Source organism: Durio zibethinus, chromosome 21, assembly GCF_047325235.1.
Source record: "Durio zibethinus cultivar Kanyao isolate XHJ-2024 chromosome 21, ASM4732523v1, whole genome shotgun sequence".
Classification (NCBI taxonomy): Eukaryota; Viridiplantae; Streptophyta; class Magnoliopsida; order Malvales; family Malvaceae; genus Durio; species Durio zibethinus.
Window position 1 is genome coordinate 3,961,972 of NC_143182.1, and position 19,638 is coordinate 3,981,609.

Here is a 19,638-nt window from a genome sequence, read left to right on the forward strand (position 1 = left end):
ATTATATTTTAATTTGACAAGTCTGCCAAAAAACTGTAAAAGTTTGGTAAACGGGCAAAAAGAAAAGTGCCTGTTGCTCGAATTACCTGCATGTAAAAATGGTCAAACATGTTGGACCCACAAACCCAAGTTGTTTCGTGTCCTTTTTTCTAAGTTCAACATCCAATTTATTACCCTTCATGCCAATCCTACGGTATTTATATACACCAATACATCTGTTGCAAAACCGCAAAGGTATTTTATTTATCCCATTTTTTTTCAACGGTGGTCTTGGGTTCTGACAGTTCAATCACCACAGATTGCGGAACCCCACAGTATTGGACTTCGTGAGAACACCTTTTTGTAAAGTTTTGGCCCTAGAGTCACTTTTGATGTGTCCCTAGAATTTCATTTCTTCCCCCTTTACTTCGAACATATCCCTTTAGCCTGTAAGCGCTGTCACAGGAACTAACCCAACGTGCCTCCTCTGCTCAACAACAGCATTGTCATCATCATTTTTAATTTTAACCCATGAAAAAGACATGTAACATCATTAGATTTTTACTAAAATTAATAATATAAAAAAATTCGAAAATAATTTACATCCTTTCACCAGGGTGTCCATCATACTCGATTCTTTCCTTTTTCCTCGGCACTTTATCGGACAAGTTTTTTTAAACCTGTAAGGCATGAGTATGCCATAGGTGAAAAAGGGTTGGGGTCAATCATTCTTCCATTATGAAACTTGATCTTCAATAGATTATAGTTTAGTAGCGTGCATGCAGAGTAATCTGTCCGAGCAAGTAATGTTAAAGAGAGCTCAAAGCACTTATCACTCTCTTTGCTTCTTCACGAATACAAGAAAGGTTCGTCTTTATCTCGCTAGAAAGCCTGCCCTCAACAAGGCGAACAGGCAACCACATCTTCGGCTTTACATCTAATAAATACGAAAGGGTTGTCTGGAATTCTTGACCAACAAATGCTTCATCACCTTGGCATTTTCCTTTATTAAACTGCACAACCCATCATAAAAAAAAAAGTATTAGTTTTTGGATTATGAACCTTATATTGTAATCAACGGCCACATCACCTAGTAGTCCCATACTGAATTTTAATCTTATACTCAGCTTTTAACGTCAGTACAATGGCTTTAACTTGTTCAAACCATTACTTTTGCTGAAGGTGACAAGAACATATTAATTCAGCTCATGAGCAAAATATTTGATCAAGAAATAAAAGTCACGACCTTTGAAAGAACAAAAAATTTGTGAAGATGCCAACAAGTAAGCTTGCAAGAATCATTCAAGGTTACACTTCTCAAGCCAAGCCTCAAGTTTCCAAACAAGTATTTCTTTAGCACAACAAGACCTGCTATACCATAAAATTTGAAAGATACAAACTAAAGAGCAACATGCTCTGAAAACAATTGTGGTCAAAACCACTCAAAACTCAGAATAAACAAGCATCATCAATATAAGATGGGATAGAATAGAAATTGTAAAAGTAAAAAATGAAAGTGAATTGTATTTGTAATAAGATAAACAAGTGCTAACAGCGATCAAACCAATGCAAATTCATTTTATAATATAGTTTAGTCATTTGCAGCAGATCGCAACAAATTTATAGTGAGAGCCAAGGAATAAAAAGACAAGAACGCTGGTTTCTTAAAGGCTTGAATATTCTGAGGGCAGAGTATGGATTAAATTCTTCTCTCCTTTTAGCAGGAAATGAAAGCATCCCTTCAGTTGATTCAAGCCAACTAACAAATAACCATTTGGACTGAAATGGGTTTTTTTTTCCCAGTTTTTCCTTGCAATCCTCATTACCTTTTATAGCATATCTCCTAGCCAAAAGCTCATGATAAACTTTAATGGAGAGACGTGATTTTATTCTTCCCTGAAACAAAGACTAAAGGGCAAGATTTGACTGGCTGGAAATTTTCAATCAGCCAGGTTACAAAAGTATGGTCTCTGCTACTTCAATGTTATGCCTTAAGTCCTAGTTTGCAGTTAATTCATTCTTTACCACAATTACTCTAGAAGCAGCTATACGATTTGTAAAAATGATTAGTATGAAAGTTGCAGCCAAAATTCAGACAGAGATAACTAATAGACTGAATAACTTAAACTTAAAAGGTGCTCAACAACTTAACATCAATTAATTCTTTACCTGTTCGATCAACCATGTTCCTTCAAAACGTGTGAAGTCACCTTCAACCATCTTAAATTGAATTTCACGCTTTTTCCCCCGAGGCAAAATCTCAAGGTCTTTCTCATAACAATCTATAACTCCTTTGGCACTAAATTTCAAACCAAATGGCAGGTTTTGCTGTCCAATCTGTTGAAAGAATGTAACAGAACGATTACATCAATGACAGAAGGCAAGGACTAAACTTAGAGAAAAGAATCTGTCAGCAGACAAAAGTTTTCAATCAAGTGATGCACAAAACCTCAGGCAATTATATATAAAGAACACGGTTAGCAAATTGAGGTTGAGGGACATATATCATCAATAGACAACATTTTTATACGCACGCATACGAGAGCCCTCAACTCTAACGGAGTCAAGAAAATGGATTCACTGGCCACTGCTACCCTACACAATCAAAGATTTAAATTAATTTCGAAAGAAGAACAATAGTGCTTCTCAGTCCCTCTACTTACATTCTACCTTTATCTCGTTGCTTAAATCAGTAGTAACTCAAAATTCCATTTTTTTTCCTTTAACTCACATGTAAACCTTAAATATGCACTAAAATTCTTACCCATATACAAAGACACCCAGAAAACCATTCCTTTTTATTCTAAAAATATTGTATTTGCTGCTGTCTTACTTAGAAGTTTTAATTGAAAATAAGTACAACATGTCAAAGTTCACATGTAACTAAATTTAGATCAAACTCCAAACGAAATAACACAAATTTAAGCAAACGGGAGATAAATAATTTACCTGATAAAGTCGAGCAAACTTGTCTTTCTTTTCGACAACTTCGCTGACAGCAAGACCCGGAATAATGTCAGCCAACCTCTCATAGTCAGTCAAAATGTTCCAAACAGTATCGAGGCTGGCTTCAATCCCAATTCTGGACCGAATTCTACGAGAGTTCCCTCCAGGCTTTTTTATCTCGATGAATATACCATCTTCAGACAACGATTGTGTCTGCACGTCTGACAAAACAAAACCATCATCATCTTCGTCGTCAAAATAAACATTATCATCATCTTCAGTTGTGTCCGATGAGGTGGCATCAGAGTTGGAACAAAAAGGGCTGGGCCTGAACTTGGAGAAGAGAAACCTGGGAGAGGGAGTTGAGTGGAAAATTGGGGTGGTGATTTTGTTGGAGATTGGTGGATTGAGAAGAAACCGGGTGGTGGTGGGTAAAGGCGCGAGTGCGATGGTGGAAACGGCAGTTTGTGAGAGTGGAATTGGATAGGCGCACATATTCTGAGTAGATTAACTGAAAGGCCAGAGCCCCACATTTTTCAGTGCTAGACTATGTCCGGAGGATCGCTTAGCCTCTTCCTTTTAAGAGCAGCAGCGATTCGAGAGAGAAAAAAAAAAAGGAAACTTGTGGCCCAATGATTGAAGTCCACTTGGGCTTCCAGTTTTACATCTCAAGCTGCCCTTAGGCCATAATTCAGACCCTTTTTTACTTTGGGCTTGAAAATATGAGTCCGGCTCTTCCTAGACAAGTACCCTTAATTTTTTATTGATTTTTAAGTAAATTTTTTATCTGCATTGAAGTGTCACTTTCGTCGGACATTTTATATATAATAGTATAAATTCTTTAATGTAATTGGTTTTATTTAACTCGTGATACCGACTCCATCAAACACTTTATATGTAAATAGAAAAGTATTGAACAGTTTGCTTTTTGGAATTTCTATGTGGGTCAATAAAAAAATTGGTGAAAAATTTTTCCACGAAGGTAGTTATTTTTTTTTCCAAAAAATAAAAAATAAATATTTTTATAATAATTTTATTAATTTTTTATAAATATTCTTAAATGATGAGTTGGCAAAATTTAATAATAATACAATTTTTTTTAAAATTTTTTTTAGTATCTCCTAAAAGATGATCTAAATCATTGGAGTTTAATTTAGTTTTTTTTTTTTTTAAGATCGACGTAAAATAATATATATGGAATAATGGTAAAGTTGTTAAACTTTGATAAAATATCTGTTAGATTCACACTAAAAATTCAGAACAGAGAAAGAAATATAGTTCCATGATTAGAAATGAAACATGAAAAAAAAACCAAAGCCTGTAACCTAAATGTAGTTGAAGCAGAGGATTAGTTAAATACTCACCCCACATATCTCTCACCTAATTCCAGAGAACTTACTTGTTTAATTTAAAACCTTGATCAAGATCATACATTATATGTTGATATATATATGTATATATGTATAAATTATTATCAGTAGAAGCAAAGCACTGAAAAGAAAAAACAACCAGATAGTACCTTGGGAGGTTAAATCTTCTTCGCCGGTGAGAGACATATCTGAAAGCCGACCTAGAATAGATTATAGCTTCTACAACTGGTTTTGGCCTCAAACATATATCGAACAAAATCAAAACACTGCGCTTTTAATTTGTTACCTACTTTACTGTTTTGTTACAGGTGGGATGAATAGTGGTTTGAAACCAATGGCCCAGTATGACATGAGGACAAACGGTTTCATTTATGGGACTAGGCCACTAGGGCCTCCTACGGTGCAACATCTTAGCTAAAATTGATAATACATTGATAATGTTTTAAAAGTTTGATTTGATATTTTTTACTGAGTAATTTTTTAGTTGTATTGAATTATAAAGTGACGCGAGTCATAGATGATGAATCTGACTTTGTATTCCGTCATTTCTCCCTGTTCAAGTTGGGACAAAGGCTCATGGAGTAATGCAGGGAAGCGGGCCGGAAGGACACGGCATTGAAACCATCCATGCTCCTGCAGCCCTGCTCCCTGCTAAACTCTACCCTGCCTCCTTTGCTTGATTTGAGAATCAACCCATCAATCTCTCCAGCCTTATGTTAGCCAGAAGAATTCCTAATCTTAAAACTCTTTCCAATGTCCAAATCAATATCAATTTCAATTTCAATCTCCCCCAGACCTCAAGATTTCACTTTAAAACTAGTCTAAAGATCATTTTACAGTTGCATGATCTGGTATACGACTTTGAACACAAGTAAAAACTTTGAAACAAAAAAGAGTAAAAGAAAAAAAAAAGGGTTATCAGATTCAGAAGAAGGAAATTAAAGCATTTATGCACCTTGAGTGATGGTTGCTCCTCCGTCGTTGTAGAGTGACATTCTTGGCTGACTGGTTGCCCTGAATGTATGTTCAACTCTCAATCCTAATAAATCTGAACCGAAAATTTAACTATAAATAATATATGCTAAACTTCAACCAAATTTATGGCCGACATTACTTCGAAGTTCTACCTTTGTTGATGAAGTCTGGATCTTTGGAGTAATTCAGAAGCATGGTTTCTCTGACCATAGATCCAGCCTTCCTTTTTTTAATTGTATATCATTTAAGATATGTCTTTGTCTTGAATATTTAATCTTTGTTGATTTTGAAATTTAAATATTTTGAGATCAATGCTATAGTTTTTTTTTTTAATGGCTAACGAAACAGTCAAACAGAATCATGCTGGATCTTCATCTGATTTTTTACATCAAACTATGCTTGTGTAAAGATGGGGATTTTAATTTACAGATGGGCTTCATTCATCATCATCACTATATTTATATCAATATTATTATTGCCGTGATTCTATAATCGCCTATTGCTTATTATAAATAATATATTTCTTTTTTCATTGTTAATTTATTGGTTCTGAAAATGGAGTCTATGGAGAGTTTCACATTCTTTGAGTGCAATGGTGTTTAAAGAATCCAACAAATGAAGAAGCTTTGTAAATTTGATACCTTAATTTTTTTTTAACTATTATTCTACCCTTAAATCTCTAACTTCTTATCTATTTAATTTATACGAAGAGGATGTTATGCCTCTAATTTCTCTTAAAGGGATGCATAATATCTTAACTAATATTAAGTTAACTCGACCTCTAAGGATTAAATTTTATAATGTATAACAAAATTTATTAAATTTTATCTTTAATTTTATTAATTATATATTATTTTGTTGGTTAATTTGTCTATATTTAACTGTTTTTTATATTAAATAAAATAATATTTAATTGTTATTATTAGAGTCCAATTAGCATGCATGACATCTGAATTAATATCCAATTAACTTAACAATAATTCTTATAATTTATAATAAAGCTTGCTCAAGCTTATCTTTAATTTTATAAGTCATATGTTAATTAGTCAATTCATTTTATTTATATATTTTTTATTTTTTTATGAAATTATAATATTATTTAGTTGTTATTATTATAAATTATAATTTATTAAAGAAAACTTATCAGTCATACAAAATAAAAATTCCAACACATGACTTGCTTGTTGAATTATTAAAGCATGAAAAACGAACAATAAGGACAAGTTATTAATTATAGCACGATGAGAATTAAAGTTATTGATCAAGAATGATAACGGATCGGATCGAAATGAATATTTATTTGTTTTGAATTTGATTTAATTTTATATTTATAAAATTTAAATTTAATTTAATTCAATAAATTTTTTATTTTATACTTAAATTCAATTTGATCAGATATTATATAAATTATATTCAATTCAAAATTAATAAAATATTATTTTTAAATATAAAATAATATTTTTAATATAAGTAAAAAATTAAATAAATATATAAATAAAAAATTAAATAATTAATTAAAAATAAATTATATATATATCAAATAAGATCAAATCGAATTTATCTAAATTTTGATTTCAAATTATTTTTTAATACTATTTAATTTGATTTGACTAAAAATTTAATTTAAAAAAAAATTTACTCTGTAAAATCAAATTGAATCGAAAGAGACAGGTTAAACTGCCAACTCTATTATTGATTCCCGAAATACTACGATTGGTATCCATCACTTGATGATGAAGTCTTATCGAGGGGCCCTTATGTCTCTAACATTGAGGCTCGTTTGGGTAAGGGTTTAATGGCCCAAGCTTGGCCCAAACAAAGAAAAAAGAAAGTTGGGTGTGGGCCGTGAGGCGGATATTTTGAAGATCACGCCGGTGAAAACGATGCGCAAATCGAGCCGCGCGTTAACCACAACAAAGCCAACCCAACTACGAGCCTGTACATTTATTTCCCTCTTTTTTTATCCTGGTTTCTGCAACTCGAAGGGGTGAGTCTTATCTAAATAAACTTTCCTTTCCTTTTCTCACTTAACGCCCCAATAACGGAGGACTTTTTCCACCATTCAACCACCAAAATGGCCTCTTGCTTCTCATTGCAGATGGTCCCTAGCCCTTGTCTCACTTTCCAGGTCAGTTTTGTTGGAAGATTTTAATTGCTTCAAAACCTTCCCCCATTTTCTTTTGACTTATCTTTCATTCCTACAGGGTCAAGATGTTTCAAATGTTCATAGGCCACATATGGTAAATTCACGGTCAGGTTACTCCCAAATTCGAACTTTTAGCTCACCTGGAAAAGCCTTAGCATCAAAATTAAGCTATGCATCAAGTTTCCCTGTTACCCAACTTCCTAAATCTCCTAACTTTAAATACCGGAGAATGGTGTGCAACTCCATGGTAAATGTAAGTATTTCTTTATTAGTTTCTGTAGAATGGATAAGTAATACATCTGAAAATATATAATTTGATGTCTGTTGGTTGATATTTGGTTTAGTGTTTACCGTCTAGAATCTTACACATTTTTGGAATTTTTTTTAGGATGTAGAGTTGCAAGCAAAAGTTACAACCAAGGTCTTCTTTGACGTTGAAATTGGAGGTGAACCTGTGGGTAGAATTGTGATGGGCCTTTTTGGGGATGTTGTTCCAAGAACTGTTGAGAACTTCCGTGCCCTATGCACAGGCAAGGCTTAGGCTTCTATATTCACTTCTTGAAAGCACTTTTATTCTGGTGTTTCCTGATATTTTGTATATATTTTTGTTGCAGGAGAGAAAGGCTATGGTTACAAAGGATGCTCGTTCCACCGTATTATTAAAGATTTCATGATCCAGGGTGGTGATTTTACTAAGGGAAATGTAAACCCTCTCTTTCTTTCTTTCTCCTCCAGCTTTCTAAAGATATATTAGTAATTTTTTAAGAAATAACTTTCCATTGCTAAGTAGAAAACTGGTGTATTTGCTGGCTGCAGGGAACTGGTGGAGTCAGTATTTATGGATCCAAGTTCGAAGATGAGAGCTTTGCCTGTAAGTTTTGCTCAAATAAAGAATTCAAAATTTGGGAGTTTTATTCAAGATTGTTAGGTTAGGTTGATATCTGTAATGAATTGCTATCGAGGTTGTGATATTTTGAGGTTTATCTGCAGTGAAGCATGTTGGACCAGGAGTATTAAGCATGGCCAATGCTGGTCCTAATACCAACGGTAGTCAATTCTTCATTTGCACAGTCAAGGTTTGCTAGCTCCTGCAACCTTATTCATTTTTGTAGATTATGTATCTCATTGCCCTATTCCAATTTGATATCATTATAGTATAATTGCACCAATATACTTATTGGAAGTTGTGTTTTTATGATAGTCTTTGAGAACCAAAAAATATAAATGCTTAATAGAATAGTAGATTTTGCTTTGTGATTGGAATTATATCTTACTAATTATACACTTTGAATTGAATACCTATTGTACTTGTGCATAATCTAGTTATGGCTGAATGTTGACGGGTGCCGTTGATATTTTTAGCTAATTAATCATGCTACCTAATCACTTGCAAAGCTTAAATATTCACATAGACAAAAATTTCTTAGCTTAAGTTGGTTATTTTTTGGTTTTTTTTTTTTTTCCTTTGTGTTTGTGTTTGTGTTTTACAGACTCCATGGCTGGACAATAGGCATGTTGTTTTTGGACATGTGATTGATGGAATGGATGTTGTGCGTGAACTAGAATCCCAAGAGACAAGCAGGTCAGATAGCCCTCGGGTGCCATGCAGAATTGTTAATTGTGGGGAGCTACCAATAGAAGGCTAATATCCTGTTCATGTAACCACAAGCATGAAATGCACATTTTAGTATTGCTTTTCTTCTGCAAGATGATTTTACGTGATAGTCATATATAACAATCAGCATTCATTATAGCTGAGAGAATTTTGGATAATACTCTGTAATCTCTTGGCAGGGGTGTGCTATTTTGCTTATCATTTTTAGTGCGGACAAGCTTGCTGATTCCATCAAAACTCTACTCCTAATGAAGCATCTGATTTTATTAATTTTGATAAGTTTCCTTCCAATTGGCTTTTATCCCCATAAATTTGTGTTTTGTACATGAATATAAAGATAAATAACCATTTCTTATATTCCAAGTACATGTGGATATTGGCGAGCTTTAGCCATTTATTTAATAAGCTTAAGATGAATGCTTCCCCTGTACATAATACAACAAGGAAAGCCTCCCTTCGAAAATTTTCAACTTGAACTGAAATCTATGCATGGACCACGGCTTCAACTGCAGCAGATTGGATACCTTGCTCAATCTGCTCCTCTTCACCGTCCCATATCTCAGGCATCGCTTCTCTGATATTGTGGATGCTATGCAAGGCATAATCTGCACCGGGCACTAGTACCGAACTCCCCACCTGTCATCATTATTTGCGCATGTTAGGTATAGAATGCTGAACCATGTACTAATGGTAGAAAAGATTACCAATGATTTATGCTTATGCTTAGGCAGGTTTCTAGGTGTTGCGATTGAAAACGAAATCATAGCTTACTATAACTGTGTGAAGCCCTGCCGCTTTTCCAGTAGCAATGTTTCGAGCACTATCATCAAAGAAAATCTGGAAAAAGAAAAAGAAAGAAAGAAGGGTAACCCATGAATAAGGGGTAAAGGAAAAAATTGTGTTCAAATTAGGGGGTAAAGGAAAAATTGTGTTCAAAATCAGGAAGGATTGAGTCAGTACTGTTTTCTTTGGATTGACATTCGCAATCCCAATAGCAGCTTCAAAAGCTTCCAGTGAGGGTTTACAGAGAATTGGTGACTTGGAACTGACGCTGCTGGCATCGGTTCTGTCAACAGTGTTGGGCTTTTCGTCACCTCCTGCAAGAACTTGATTATCATCTAATGCATCCATAAAATCAGCTGGCTTAAGAGGAGGGTTAAGAGTTTCAAAGCATATGATGCCTTCAAAACAATCTTCCAAGCCCAAACTTTTCAGAACTTGTCGTGCATGTGCCTTATCTGCATTTGTGAAGATCTGAAAACATCAAAAAAATCTTAGAATAGCCCAAGATATGGTATGCTTTTTCAGTGAACTTTCTTTTTCTCGATTAGCTAGAAGGAATTCAGTTTTTCACTTACCATTTTTCGCTGTGGCATGGAAAGCAAAAAGTTTCTTAATACCGGATCAGGCCTCAGTATTTCGTATGGCAGTCTTCCGTGAACATACGCATGAAACTCATCGTTGTCAAATTCATAACCAAGAGCCTGAAAAATTGGCATTTATGACTCAAAATTTCAGATGCACGAACAGTGAATGCATTGCATCTATGTTAGAGAAGGAAGAAAAAAAGAGCTAAAAAACAAAAGAACTAACTGAAGCAGAGAATTTATGAGAAGATAAACTCTCATTCACCTTTAAACCAGCCATTGTTGTTCCATATTCCCTGTATAATTCCAAGCACATTCTTGGTACTTCACTTTCTTCAATATTAAGGTATTGCAGCATGAATTCTGCAATTAAAGCAAGTCAAATTGCTCATATCGTAATTATAACAAAGAAAAAAAAATCATGTTTACCATTTGGGGTCATACCTTCAATATTCTTGCGGCAAGCCAAGTTGAAACCTGTACTCAAGGGGTATAGAGTATCATCCATGTCTGCAAATCATAATTGAAACCCCAAAAATCAGAAATAGTTCTAAAAGCCTTACACCGGAGGATGATCGAGCAAAAGCAGCTATATCACATGGTTTTGTTCTTGATGAAGAGAATAATCGTGCTATAACATACCGAAGAGCAAGCATTCATATTTAGCTCCAGTGGCCCTCCCAACAGCCTCCATCTTCATGAATGAACCTGTAAGAAAGTTCCATTAGACACCCTGCAGTTCTATGCACATTTGCAGTAAAGTTTTATTTATTTCCTAAATTTTAAGCAGATGGAAGACACTGTATTCAATGAACCAAAGTGATATAACGAGGTAAAAAGAATCTGAGAGAGAAATAATAAACCCATCAAGAAGAGCTATGGAAGAGGCCAGGCTATGAGCTTCAGCTTAATAATATATAGACAAGATAACCTTGGGTCTTCGTTTTCAAAATGACAGCATATTCAGCAAATTCCACTAAGATTATGATGAAAGCAAGGCAATCCCATCAATATTAACCACATAATCCGAGAGAGCAGTCTCAAACATATAAAAAATCATTTGAAAAACAATCTACAAGAAAACATTTAAAAAATCATAGTGCCATCATAAAACAAATACCTACACCAGTAGAATGAATGAAACAGTTCTGATGCTCCATCCAATCGTGGCTGATGGGCCTATTTAAAACTCAAGGATGGCCCCTTCCATTTGAATGATGTATTGATGTGTGGGGTTGATGCTGAAATGGCTGAGGTGGTGAGCAACTGAGCATATTTTCTCTTTGTTTAAGTCTGGTTATAAACTACTCACCAAATAAAAGAAAATGTATGATTCTGAATTGTTAAAGTCATCCTGCTTACTGTTACCTGTCATTTTCAGTGATTGTTCCTGCTTTAATTAGAAATTTGTCACCCCACCCTTCTATACAAAATGTTCCGATGTTGGACCAGAAATAAAATAAAATTCCGTGTGTTCCAATGCATATTGGCCACCTCTTATCTTTGTAAAAAAAAAAAAAAACACAATGAATTGATACATGATTTGCATTAAATGCCTTTTGCAAAATGAGAACAAGGGGACCTGTTTCATTTTAATCCTGTAAGACTAAAGGAATGGCTTCAAGTTGGTCTGGAATCTTAGAATACAGAATATGGACGAGGGGCTAGCTACATGTAAGTGGAGTTTTGATGAGTATTATTCCTTTCAAAGGTATATAGAACAAAAGCATATCAGCAAATATCCGTTGATAAAAAAAATTTTATACGAGGAAATGACATTATATACTGTCCTATCTATCGTTTAGTCCTTGTGTAGTTGCTTGTCTGTTATCTCCTCCATTGATTTCAACCATGGCAAATGGGGTGCTGATCTTCACGTGGAGCTGTAATCAATATTAATTTGCTTGAACTAGAATATGGATAAGTGAGCTGAATCTACCTGTTGGCATGAATACAAAGGAGATTAAACCAAATGAGTAATTTTCCGATACTAACATCAATGGAAGGAGGCAATTGCAGTCCTGAACCAAGTACAACACGATTACAGAATGTAGATACCGGGCTCCAGCCTAAGATTTTGAGACCCTTGGGAACTTTGTATCGGCCGCAGGAAAAGGAAGAATTGGTCAACAAATGTAAAATTATGCACTATGACTTAAAACCAAAACCAAAACCAAAACCAACTCTTACTTGTGTGTCAAAGCACTGCTGTACTCAAGTCTCCTACGGCACTTGACTTGAGTCACCAAAAGCAAAGCATATACTTAACTACTATTTGGAATGCCTTTCCGGTCCCAGTCCCAAGATTTGTAATATCTCAGCAGATAAGGGCATAATGCAGTGGTACTATGAAAGGGAAAAAAAATTCAAAGAGAAAAGAAAAAAAAAAAAAATATATATATATATATATCATGAATATTTGTGGGTTGCAACACACATTCCTGCATTGTTGTAGAAGAGACGGGACATGCACTAGATCTTATGTAGATATTTGCAAACGTTGATTTTTTCTCTCAAATCCTCAGTTTTTTCATGTGAATGGTTACTGGTGAACCAAAAAAGCAACCCTCAGGACAACCAACAAAAGGAAATAAATTACTTTTTTTTTTTATGATATGAATCGTTACACAATTTTGGTTGTGGGGAGGGAAAAAAAAAACAAAAATAAAACAACAAAAGGAAGAATGATGGAATTAGAGTCGGGTAGTTGTTAATTGTATCCTACATGGTGTTGCCTTCAGTTAGGAAAAAAATACAAAGAATCCTTTAATCAATTCTTGTCACCAATCAATCAAAACAAAAAAAGAAAAATAGCAATAATACACATCATCATCCATTAACCCCAAATGAAATTTGAAGTTAAAAAAAACAAAAGAAGGCCTGAAACCAGGAAAGTTCAAAATCAAGACATTGCTTTCCATCCATTTCTTCAGGTCTTGGGCTAATATTAGCCCAAGAATGGGAATAAATACTAGGGGAAGGCCGGAGGGGAGAAAATAAACATACTTGGGCTCATTGGGCTAATCCTTAAGCCTGAACAAATAGCTACAAGCCTACCCTCCACGTCTCAGACCCTGCTCACTTCTCAATTTCTTGGACACGACAAAACCCACGTATAGCCTTCAAACGGTCGAACCTTCGGTTTAGGACTGAAACGTTTTTCCATTCAATTCAAACCCCACGATTTCTTCAAACTTGCTTTGTTTTTCTGGCTTGTAATTTGAAAACAAATCGGAAGCAGAAATTCTTTTTGGAGGATGTAGACGATGCTTTTGAATTAAACGCGCCATGAGTTCTTTGAATCAGCTAGGGGGGCTCGTGAATGGTCTTTCCTTAATTGGTAAAGAGATTGCCAAACGCTCCCAAACGATCGAGAACGCCAAAAATGACGATTTCGAAACCCTAATAGCTTCTTCTCTCAAAAAGGCTCTAGTTTCGGTAACCGACTTGACAGGTCTAACCAAAGGGAAAGTCCGCGAATTTTCCAAGCCTAAGCCCAAAGAGTCGGTCGTCTACTTCAACAGCAACAATGACGGCGGCGGCGAGGACAATGTAAATTCTTTCTCAAGCGACGTCGCAGGGGCGAGACCTACCATAGGCGAAACAATCAGTTGCGGTAAAGCCGTTATTAGTAATGATCATCGGATTCTTGAAGAGAAGGTTGTTAATGATGGATTGGAGAGAGAATGTGAGTCCAATTTGGATAACAAGAGCGATGTTGACGGCGGGGAAGTGGCGCCAATGGCGGTGGAGGCGCCAGTTGCTGTGAAGAGACGGAGACCAAGGGAAAGGAAAGTTCCTGCTACTCCATTTTCTAGAGCATTTGGGTAATTTCTTTTTTAATGTTTAAGTTATATTGCTATTGCAAAATTATCTTTTTATGTCCTTTTTTTTGCTATTTTGCTAACTAGTGCTTTTTATAACATCAAAAGCTTTGCCACTTTAGGAGCTGGTCTTGCTTGGGGAACAGTTCAGGAATCTGCCAGGAGGCTTGTTTATGGTTCACCAAACTCAAACGACAAGCAATCTGCTGTTTCACCATTCTTGTCTGAAAAAAATGCAGAAAGGTTGGCCCTTGCTTTATGTAGGATGCGTGGCGCAGCTCTTAAACTCGGGCAGATGTTGAGCATACAGGATGAATCCGTTGTTCCCGCTCCGGTATGCTGATTTATGTTTTTCAGTTATATGCGTTGGATGGTGTTTTATGATCAGGAGATTATGGTTTATATATATATTTTTATTAAGATTACCTGCCCATAAAACTTTGCATAGTGGCTCAATCTTTTTTTTGACTTGTTTCATTTTCTGTAGATCTTGGCTGCTCTGGATATTGTGCGTCAAGGTGCAGATGTAATGCCAAGGAGCCAGCTCAATCAAGTTTTGGATGCTGAGCTAGGTCCTGGTTGGTCTTCAAAGTTGACTAGCTTTGATTATGAACCCCTGGCTGCTGCAAGTATAGGCCAGGTGAAGCAAAATGGTGGCATGCTTATTACATTGTCAAATTGACTAGGATGTTCCTTGTATGTTTAGTATTTTTAAATTGTAACCATTTAAGGTATCATTATTTCTCTGTGTATGTTTTGCTTATTTTATTGATCATGCTACCAGGAATCGTTATGTATACAAACTTTTGATTTAGATGTGAACAGTTGATGTCAATTACTCATTTTTATTTTTAGCATTGATGCTATATGGTCGAAATGGATCATTCTGTAAAGCTCTGGTATTTGTCTTCTTTTCAACTTTCATTTTAGTTTACTGGTGTTTTATGTGATCATTTACTGCCTTGTACATTCAACTCGTCCCTGGCAGTTTGATGCTAGTTTCTAGTGGTTTCTCTTTTGTATATATGAAATTCAGTTCTTAATTTTTGCTTTTCTTATCTTATGAAAACCAGCATTTAAAATACTTACCATGCTTGGTTGTTTGCTAACTCTTTCTCTCTTTACCATATGCCTGCTCTCTTTGATCATTTTGAATTGAAAATTTTGCTCAATGAGGTGACTTGAATGAAACAACTATTGTCCGGTTCCAATGCCTTTCTATCATTTTAATGGTTATCTAGCCTAAACTTACAGTTTTTTAATATATATAACTGTAGGTTCACCGAGCTGTCACAAAGGATGGTATGGATGTAGCAATGAAAATTCAATATCCTGGTGTGGCAGATAGCATTGAGACTGACATCGAGAATGTAAAACTTCTATTAGATTATACAAGTCTAATTCCTAAAGGACTTTATCTTAACAGAGCAATGAAGGTATGCAGTTATGCATATATGAATTTGCATTATTCATTTTCTAAGTATTCTTATTTGAGAAGTAAATGGTTAGCCTTCCAATGCCAGTTTAATGATGGACGCATATAGATATAGTTTACGAAGCTATTTGGCCCTTCCCAGCATATCACTGGAGTATCTTTTCTTATGACTGTTTGATCCCTTTCCCACACCACTTTTGCTGGTTCTGGTTGATTTTTTCGTTGTCAAAATGAGTTGGATGCTAGAGGATGTAAATTAAGTTATGGAGGATGTCATCTGAGGCTCTTGACAACTGAAGATTCTGTGTTAAAGAATTGGATGTTTATGTTCTTCCATTAATTCTTGCAGGTGGCTAAAGAAGAATTATCTCGTGAATGTGACTATCAGTTGGAGGCATCTAATCAGAAACGATTTTGTGATCTGCTGTCCAGCCGAGAGGGATTTTATGTTCCGTTTGTTGTGGATGATATTTCAAGCAGAAGAGTTTTAACGACAGATCTTGTTTCTGGTAACTATGTTGTGTCTTCTAGGTTTCTATTTTGCTTAAAGCATCAGGATTGGAATTTGGATTAATATGATGTCATGTTCTCTAATATTCCAAGGACAATTTCTTTCAACTGTGTAAAAGAAAATATTTTAACTTGAATTTCTGATAGGTCAAGGTGCATAAATGTGATTCAGTAGTCTTAAACAGTTTCCCATTGATAAGGTTGATAGAATTATCTAATGAACTTTATTTTGTTTTTGACAATATTATTTACTTGCTACAGGAGTTCCAATTGACAAGGTTGCATTACTAAACCAGGGAACTCGTAATTATGTTGGGAGAAAGTTGCTGCAACTAACATTAATGGAGCTTTTTGTGTTCCGCTTCATGCAGGTATGCTTTCTTTAATTTCTTTTCCTTTTTCTAGATACTTTTTTTTTTATGTGTTCTCTCTGTTGCCTACTGTTTTTTACAAATCATTTAAATTCCTAAAGGTTATTTATGCTTTGCCATCTAAGGGTTAGACTTACGCTTAAATATAATGAAATGTTCTGGTTTGTGTGTTTAGCAAAATTTTATCCAAGCCTGAGGCAATCTATTCAAGAAGAAACTTGACTTTGCATTCTAGAAAACTTTGCAGATCTAGGTTTATTGCCCTTTCTCTGAGGTTGCTTTTTCATATTATTTTAAACTTACTGTGTTATATCATTTTATAAGTCTCATTGAAGAAGTGATATTCTTTTGTCTTAAACATTGTGTTTGCTCTAGTGCAGACTGACCCTAATTGGAGTAATTTCTTATATAATGAGGCCACCAAAACAATCAATCTTATCGACTTTGGAGCAGCTAGAGATTATCCCAAACGTTTTGTTGATGACTACTTGAGAATGGTCAGTTCCCTTCCAAAGTGCTTGTGGCATCAATTGTTTTTTATGCATGAATGGCGTAATTTTATGTTAACATTTAGCCTGAAGACGAGCCATTTATATTTATTGGACCTTTTATGGATTATAATACTTTTTCTTTTAGATTTTTCCATCATAAACCTCTATTGATATAGTTTGATCTTTAAAGTGACCTTGCTTTTATCTTATTAATGCTGTGAGATGTCCAAGCTTGTGCTGCAAATGTGTATTGAACACTGTTGAATTTGGCATCTTCAGATTTGATTGTCCTATGATATGAACCAAATGATTCATTGTATATGTTTGACCAGGTCATGGCTTGCGCAAATAATGACAGAGGGGCAGTTATTGAGATGTCACAGAGACTTGGGTTCCTTACAGGAATGGAATCAGAGGTAATGTTGGAAGCTCATGTTCAAGCTGGTTTTGTTGTGGGGTTGCCATTCTCGAAGCCTGGTGGCTATGACTTCCGCTCCACTAATATTACTCAAAGCATTTCAAACCTTGGGGCAACAATGCTGAGGCACAGGCTTACACCACCCCCTGATGAGGTTTACAGTCTTCATCGGAAACTCTCAGGTGCTTTCTTGGCCTGCATTAAGCTTGGGGCTGTTGTGCCTTGCAGGGAACTGTTACTCGAAGTCTATGAACACTATCATTTTGGTGAAGAAGAAGAGATCTTATCAAGTGCTGCAGTATCTTGATGGGAATTTTTTTTTTATTTCACCCGCTTTTTGTTTCCAAAATTTTTTAATTGATTTTTACATGTGTAATGATAATTTAGGGATGCAATTGGCCAAGTGTCCCTCCCATCAGACAATAAATTTGTGGCATATTTCCATAATTGAATTAGGTTGAATCAGAATGTTCATCCCTTACAAACAAAGGAAAGGTGAAGGAGAAAGAGTTTGAGTACGTGCACTTTCTGATACTAAAATAAGAAAATATTTTCTTGGGATTACTTGTCTACCCTTTGCTTTTAGTATTTGCTTGAATTGTTGAAAAGCAAAGCGCGTTTAGCCTTCTTAACTGCATGGGTGTTCTTCATGGCTGCTTAGATTAGGGAAAACGCCGTCTAATATTCAATCGGCTGGGTTGGGCATATATGGTCCTCGAATCAACATTTCTATCATCTACCAATAAGAAACCAATGTGGGGTTCCTATATTCTAAAGCTAAAATCCAGTTCAGTTTGTCGACAGATAGAGAATTTGATGATATTTCATCTATAAATTGTAATATTTGAAATGGGACGATCACTTTAAAAGTTAAGGTAATTAAATTATCGTGCTTTGTAAACAGTAAATACTTGGTGATTTTATGTAGTAATGATTTTGGATAATTAAGAGTGATTAAATTATTAGCTTGAAGGTGATTTAATTTTTATTTTAAAAAATTGAGAAACTTATATCATTGAGATAAAATGATACGTGAAATTAACGATGGTTAATATTACTTATATGAATTAAAATTTTATTTTTTAAAAAATTATAATTAGTTTATATTATAATTTATATATTTTTAAATTAATATTTATTGTAAAGATAAAAAATAATGTGCCCTTTTTTGTTTTTTTAATGTTTTATGTTTAATATAATTTTTTGCTTTTCTTTTATTATAATTTTAATAGATTAGTTTTATTTTTTAATTCAAAATTTTTTGCATAATTTATATTATAAAAATTAGTTTACTTATCAATAAATATATTTATTAAAATTTAATTTAATTATATTTTATTATAAAATAAATAAAATATTACTAATATTTTACAAATTTCTTTAAACAATATTAAAATTATTAACTTATATAAATATTACAATATTCATGATTTTTTTTATTTTTAAATAAAATAATATTCGATTTTTAATAATATCAAAAACAATCATTTTTAATTTTTAAAAATTAATAATTATTAACTAAATAAAGTAATTTTAAATCGAAAGGTTGCAGAATGGGAGGATAAGTTCCAATGAACAATTCATCGGTTGAGAGGAAAGGCCTTGGTGTCCATTATACTTCGACACAAACAAAATGGGGGCATATATATATATATATATATATATAATTTGGGGGGAACGAAAACAGGTCGGCAGAAACTACAGAGGAGCAGATTTTGAGGCAGATTAAGGATGCAATCAGGCTAAGACAAATAGGATTGAAGAATATAGCTTTTGATCATACTATGTGTGAAATGGGAGCTAAGTAAGGAGATGTTTGTAATGTAATGACTGATGATGTTGTGCTGCTATTGTTATTTGATAGTAATTTTATTTATTTTTTTGGATAGTGAATAAAAATTTATTTAAAAAATAATTTCAAATTATAAATAATAAAATTATTTTAATAATAAAAAATATCGATAATTATACTATTATAATAATCTTAAAAATGATATAAATATTATCTAATTAATTAAATACTTAAAAGAATAGAAATATACTTTTGTACTTTACCGTTAAAAAAAAAAAAGCTAGATAAGTTTACGGTGAAATACGAGTATTATGTAGAAAAGGTAAAAAAATTTGAAATCGATGAGTTTTGATGTGATCGATTTTGTAGGATTGGTTTTTTTTTTTAAATTAAGTATCG

At 34.1% G+C, this 19,638-nt stretch overlaps 4 protein-coding genes across 11 annotated transcripts; 2 read left to right on the plus strand and 2 right to left on the minus strand.

Moving 5' to 3' along the window:
- Positions 1–518: 518 nt before the first annotated feature.
- Positions 519–5,464, minus strand: LOC111304921 (Polyketide cyclase / dehydrase and lipid transport protein). Of its 3 annotated transcripts, none has more exons than XM_089750889.1 (4): positions 5,251–5,464; positions 2,929–3,146; positions 2,149–2,316; positions 519–992 (listed from the first exon to the last, which is right to left on the minus strand). In XM_089750889.1, the coding sequence occupies exons 1-4, from the start codon at positions 5,288–5,290 to the stop codon at positions 789–791; spliced, it is 630 nt and encodes a 209-aa protein (XP_089607015.1). In that variant the 5' UTR covers positions 5,291–5,464; the 3' UTR covers positions 519–788. The 3 variants fall into 3 exon arrangements, with proteins under 3 accessions (XP_089607015.1, XP_089607016.1, XP_022757694.2); XM_089750890.1 differs by lacking the exon at positions 5,251–5,464 and adding an exon at positions 4,445–4,542; XM_022901959.2 differs by lacking the exon at positions 5,251–5,464 and having other exon boundaries at positions 2,929–3,682.
- Positions 5,465–7,160: 1,696 nt separating this feature from the next.
- Positions 7,161–9,301, plus strand: ROC4 (rotamase CYP 4). The gene is made up of 7 exons (XM_022901960.2): positions 7,161–7,398; positions 7,475–7,669; positions 7,805–7,946; positions 8,031–8,119; positions 8,233–8,287; positions 8,407–8,492; positions 8,907–9,301. Exons 1-7 carry the CDS (start codon positions 7,345–7,347, stop codon positions 9,060–9,062), a joined length of 777 nt encoding a protein of 258 aa, XP_022757695.1. The 5' UTR covers positions 7,161–7,344; the 3' UTR covers positions 9,063–9,301.
- Positions 9,302–9,363: 62 nt separating this feature from the next.
- LOC111304920 (Haloacid dehalogenase-like hydrolase (HAD) superfamily protein) lies at positions 9,364–11,718 on the minus strand. Of its 6 annotated transcripts, XM_089749838.1 has the most exons (9): positions 11,519–11,718; positions 11,041–11,106; positions 10,843–10,908; positions 10,664–10,761; positions 10,390–10,515; positions 10,222–10,285; positions 9,992–10,137; positions 9,803–9,868; positions 9,364–9,667 (listed from the first exon to the last, which is right to left on the minus strand). In XM_089749838.1, the coding sequence occupies exons 1-9, from the start codon at positions 11,556–11,558 to the stop codon at positions 9,515–9,517; spliced, it is 825 nt and encodes a 274-aa protein (XP_089605964.1). In that variant the 5' UTR covers positions 11,559–11,718; the 3' UTR covers positions 9,364–9,514. The 6 variants fall into 6 exon arrangements, with proteins under 6 accessions (XP_089605964.1, XP_022757688.2, XP_022757691.2 ...); XM_022901953.2 differs by having other exon boundaries at positions 9,992–10,285; positions 11,519–11,717; XM_022901956.2 differs by having other exon boundaries at positions 9,992–10,285; positions 11,523–11,710.
- A 1,812-nt stretch (positions 11,719–13,530) lies between these two features.
- On the plus strand, positions 13,531–18,016 carry LOC111304923 (protein ABC transporter 1, mitochondrial). Its single transcript, XM_022901963.2, has 8 exons — positions 13,531–14,225; positions 14,331–14,556; positions 14,710–14,862; positions 15,500–15,658; positions 16,007–16,166; positions 16,429–16,538; positions 16,919–17,035; positions 17,362–18,016. The coding sequence occupies exons 1-8, from the start codon at positions 13,687–13,689 to the stop codon at positions 17,752–17,754; spliced, it is 1,857 nt and encodes a 618-aa protein (XP_022757698.2). The 5' UTR covers positions 13,531–13,686; the 3' UTR covers positions 17,755–18,016.
- The last annotated feature ends 1,622 nt before the right edge of the window (positions 18,017–19,638 follow it).